This window comes from Plectropomus leopardus, chromosome 7 (assembly GCF_008729295.1).
Source record: "Plectropomus leopardus isolate mb chromosome 7, YSFRI_Pleo_2.0, whole genome shotgun sequence".
In the NCBI taxonomy this organism is placed as follows: Eukaryota; Metazoa; Chordata; class Actinopteri; order Perciformes; family Serranidae; genus Plectropomus; species Plectropomus leopardus.
Window position 1 is genome coordinate 20,771,475 of NC_056469.1, and position 4,073 is coordinate 20,775,547.

The window sequence follows — 4,073 nt, forward strand, 5'->3', positions numbered from 1 at the left end:
GTGAATGGGAATCTGCACTGTATGAACAGGTGTAGCTGTAACAATAGTTGCATTTGTCTCTCAAGGGAGCCTTTTAACTGAGGTATTTTTGCATAAGCACAGCTGCAGCTAATAAAATTAATAATGGGTAATTTTGATTAAAGTGAGCTAATGAGCAAGCATTGGCAATAGTATTATTATTATCAATGCATGTTAACTGACACCTAAATCATACTTAATTTTATTAGCTGCAGCTGTGTCTCGCCTGCTGTGACATGCCAAAAGGATCTGAAGGTGGTGCAGCATCATAAGTCAAGGGCTGCAACAAAGGTGTGTCCTTCAGAAGCCTTGAAGACTTCAGTTCCAGCCTTACCAATGCCAAAACTAATAGTGTAATTAGGGGCCTCTTGTCAAATACTTTAAAAGTTTATTACCAGGAAGTTATCCTCAAATGACCATAGGTGGTTAGCACATGCCCCTGTGCTAAAAACAGTGGAGTTCAATTATTTACATTTTTGAATGGCCCTTTATTGGTTCACGTCATGTCCTTTTCTAGTGACTGATAACTGCATGAATGCAAATACCTAAAAAAAGTAGCAAGGACATGTGACTTTCGGACTCTCTGAGTTGATGAGGACAACCTGAATGCAACTGACTTGCTTGAAATGAGCTGTAGGATGCTGAAGGATTAAGTTGTGTCTTTCAAATTTTATAGAAAATGTGTTTTTTTAGCTATTTTTGCAGAAGCCTTTGAAAGTGAACATCATTGTCTTTTATGGCAGGTTTGAAATGTGAATGAGAGTCCAGCTCCCCTCTTCACAACCTATTTGATTGTTTGTGACACACACAGTCAAAACACATCTTACAGAAAACATCACAGCCACAATTAAACTCTGAAGTCTTAAATGTCAAAATGTTGTGTCAGTGAGAGTCTGCTCAGTCTACTCTCTATAGATGTTCCAGTGTATTCAGTACCAACAGTTTTTGTCCTCCAAATAGTGTGATAAAGAGCACTAATGCCACCTACTGGTACACGATCAATTAACAATCTACTGCCACAAATGAGCAGATTCAACTTCTTCAGTTTATACTTAGCACAAGACCTTTATTTCACAAATCATGTCGTATTTTAATCATATTTCTTAAGTATCTCCATTTGCAATACATAAATAAAAAGTAAACCTTTAAAAATGGATCAACTACATTGTCCCAAAACAAGATCAACCACAAGTGTCTAATGAAAAAAATCACCAAAAAAGTGTGTGTTCTTCTGATTTTTATTTGAAAGAAACTAAAAATTGTGTATAAATATGTACAAAATTGCACAGCTGCAGCAACATTTGAGGAAAAGAAAATCGGCCCATGTCTGTGTGTCTATGGCGTGCTCTAGAAGTCCATTATTTCACTGGAATGATGATTCACTCTCAGCGTTTCCTCTTGGCCTCAAACTTGTAGATAGCTGCAGAACTGGTTGTCTCCTTTTTCACCTTTACTTTCTTGTTCTTATCCTGGTGTACAGTGTAAAAAAAGATCTTAATGTTAAATGTCATTTGCAAATAAAACCAAATTTTGAGTTGTGATTAAGAACGTCTTCTTCTCACCTGCAGGTCCTTGCGTGTCTGAATCTTCTGGGCGATCACAAACATTTTCTTCTCCCTGTCAATCCTCTGGGAAAGGATCTTGTACTGGTGGTTCCTCTGCTTGGCCAACATCTGCAGTTTAAGTGAGTAGACAACAACCATCAGTGGGTCACAACTGCACCTTCAAGTCAGCACAATATCAATGAAGCATTCTGGTTACTTGAGATGCTTACACAGCAAATGAGGCTGATTTACACACATTACAAACACAGACCTCTATTCTGTCAGGCTCCACACCTCCCTGGATGCTCTTAGTCTCCAGACTCGTGAGAGTTGGTCTGTTGTACACTCGGTCCACCAGCTCAGGAGCTGTGCTCAGGTGGGTTGCCAGGTCAAATGACTCCACTGAGCAGACACAGGAAAACTTCCATTAAAACTGTTCAACTTCTTAGGTGACCTAGTAACCATTTAAACCCAGAAAGACAAGTATGTCACATCATAATTGACTACTGTACATTTATATTTACCTTCATTCTTGGAATCCACAAAAAATGTGTGCTTGTTTTTCTGTTTGCTGCCTGCGTCCAGGAGATGGAGCTCTCCCTTAAGCCTTTCAATTTTCTGAAAACAAATGATGAACACACTTAGTTTTACAGGGGGTTATGTGATGGCTTTAACACATCTTTAATTTTGTTTTGAGTGCATAATAGATCTGCAAGGATTAACATAATTAATTGCCAACTATTTAATTAATCACAAAATAATTTGAATTTTTAAAAACTGAGTCAAAATCCTCTGATTCCATTGTCTTTAATGTGAATATTTTCTCGTTTCTTGACTCCTTTATGACAGTAAACGTAATATATTTGAGTAGTGGACAAAAGTGGGGATGTCCTCTTGTGCTTTGGGAGACACTAATAGACTCTTTTTTAAAAACATTTTCTGAAATTGTATGAATTTAACAACTAATCAAAAAAAAAATTGACAGATTATTCAACCATGAAAATAATTGTTAGTTGCCAGCCTAATAATTAACTAGTTTTGTTGTTGTTGTTGTGTTCTTTTATTTCAGATTTAAAAGATGTCCTAAATCAAGTCAGTAGGACACAAAATATATCAATACATGATATATAACTTACTTTAGCCTCTGCAACCCTTTTCATCTCCACGTATTTGATATCCTGTGTTCTCATCACTTTCTTCTGCTCCTCTGTCATCTCCACCTCCTCATTTGCTTTCTTTGCTACGTGAACTCCATCCTGTCAGCATGCCGGGAAATGAGCCATACACATTAAATAGTACAGCCATAGAGATTAGATGAATGAATTTAACAAGAAGGTATCTCATTTTCTCTGTTGTTGCTCTGATGATGTAGACATCCTACCTGCAGCTGGGAGTTGATCATGCTGTAGTAAAACTCATCTGGGTTCTTATCCAGAGCTTTCTTTCGCAGAGCAGCAAGAGTGTTTTGTTTCTTGTGATAGTCACTATAAAGCAAGTGACAAAGTAAGACTTTAGGTGACTTGTTAGTCATCAATGTTTAAACATTTAAAGGTTTACAATTTTGGATCCAAATCCTGGACATATACAACATTTCTCTTAAGCTTGACTCAACTCACTCTGCACGGAGTTTGTAGTCTTTCTTCTTCTCCAGCAATCCCAAATGTTTCCTGAAACCAGGCTAGTCAAACAAAACGACACCGTTATGACATATACATAACATATACAGATTCAATATTGGTATTTATTACTGTGTGTGTGTGTGTGTATCACAGTAGCATATAGTTTTGGTAACCACATGTAAACTTCTCAGAGGTTTCACTCTACTAGGGCACTTAATAACATAGCAGCAGGCTAGTATGCTAACAAGCTAGCCAGCAAAATACTGAAATGCTCACCTGAGATCTCTCGTGGTGGTTTCTCTGTCGGGATTTCAACGCTTTCCTGAACGACGACATCGTGACAAATGTCCTCGGGCGTAATAGAGCAAAATAGTTTTGTAAAAGTAGGTATTTGTAGGGCCTTTCTACGCTGTACAGTAGAAAATGCCTGCTGCTCCAGGACTACTGCTTCCCTGGTGGCTGAACACGTGGGTTCCTGCCGTGTTTTTTTTCATTTCCGTGCCGCAGATTCGCAACTCAAACCACATTGAAAACATCACACAAGTTATGCATCATGGCGAGCTAACATGAAAATAACAATTAATTATTCTTTGTCTTTTTTTCAAAAGAAACCGAGATAATATTACGTGTCTTCTCGAGTAACGAAGTGCTATGAATTTAATGCCACATATTGTAGAAGCGCACAACAAACAGTAGGTGGTGCTGTTGCACACAATTAAAAATGTTACATGACGATGTGACGACCGTGTTGCACATTGCCATTGATGCTACTTTATACACACACACACACACTACACATTTCACAAGGAAAATGTGTAATTGCAAGTGGCATAGTGCTAGGCAGATAATGATAAGAATGAGCCCATGGATTGCATTAAATCAAAATCTTATC

At 37.9% G+C, this 4,073-nt stretch overlaps 1 protein-coding gene across 1 annotated transcript; it reads right to left on the reverse strand.

Annotated features, from left to right (window-relative positions):
- Positions 1-1,292: 1,292 nt before the first annotated feature.
- On the reverse strand, positions 1,293-3,654 carry utp11 (UTP11 small subunit processome component). The gene is made up of 8 exons (XM_042490586.1): positions 3,458-3,654; positions 3,179-3,240; positions 2,944-3,046; positions 2,699-2,818; positions 2,087-2,180; positions 1,834-1,964; positions 1,581-1,691; positions 1,293-1,487 (listed from the first exon to the last, which is right to left on the reverse strand). The coding sequence occupies exons 1-8, from the start codon at positions 3,515-3,517 to the stop codon at positions 1,404-1,406; spliced, it is 765 nt and encodes a 254-aa protein (XP_042346520.1). The 5' UTR covers positions 3,518-3,654; the 3' UTR covers positions 1,293-1,403.
- Between the last annotated feature and the right edge of the window lie 419 nt (positions 3,655-4,073).

Excerpts from the sequence above, each read along its gene's own strand:
- utp11 (XM_042490586.1), bottom strand. The coding sequence starts at position 3,517 with ATGTCGTCGTTCAGGAAAGCGTTGAAATCCCGACAGAGAAACCACCAC. Across the intron at positions 1,692-1,833 it reads TGGAGCCTGACAGAATAGAG|ATGTTGGCCAAGCAGAGGAA; the intron begins GTCTGTGTTTGT and ends CTTAAACTGCAG. Across the intron at positions 1,488-1,580 it reads AGACACGCAAGGACCTGCAG|GATAAGAACAAGAAAGTAAA; the intron begins GTGAGAAGAAGA and ends ACTGTACACCAG.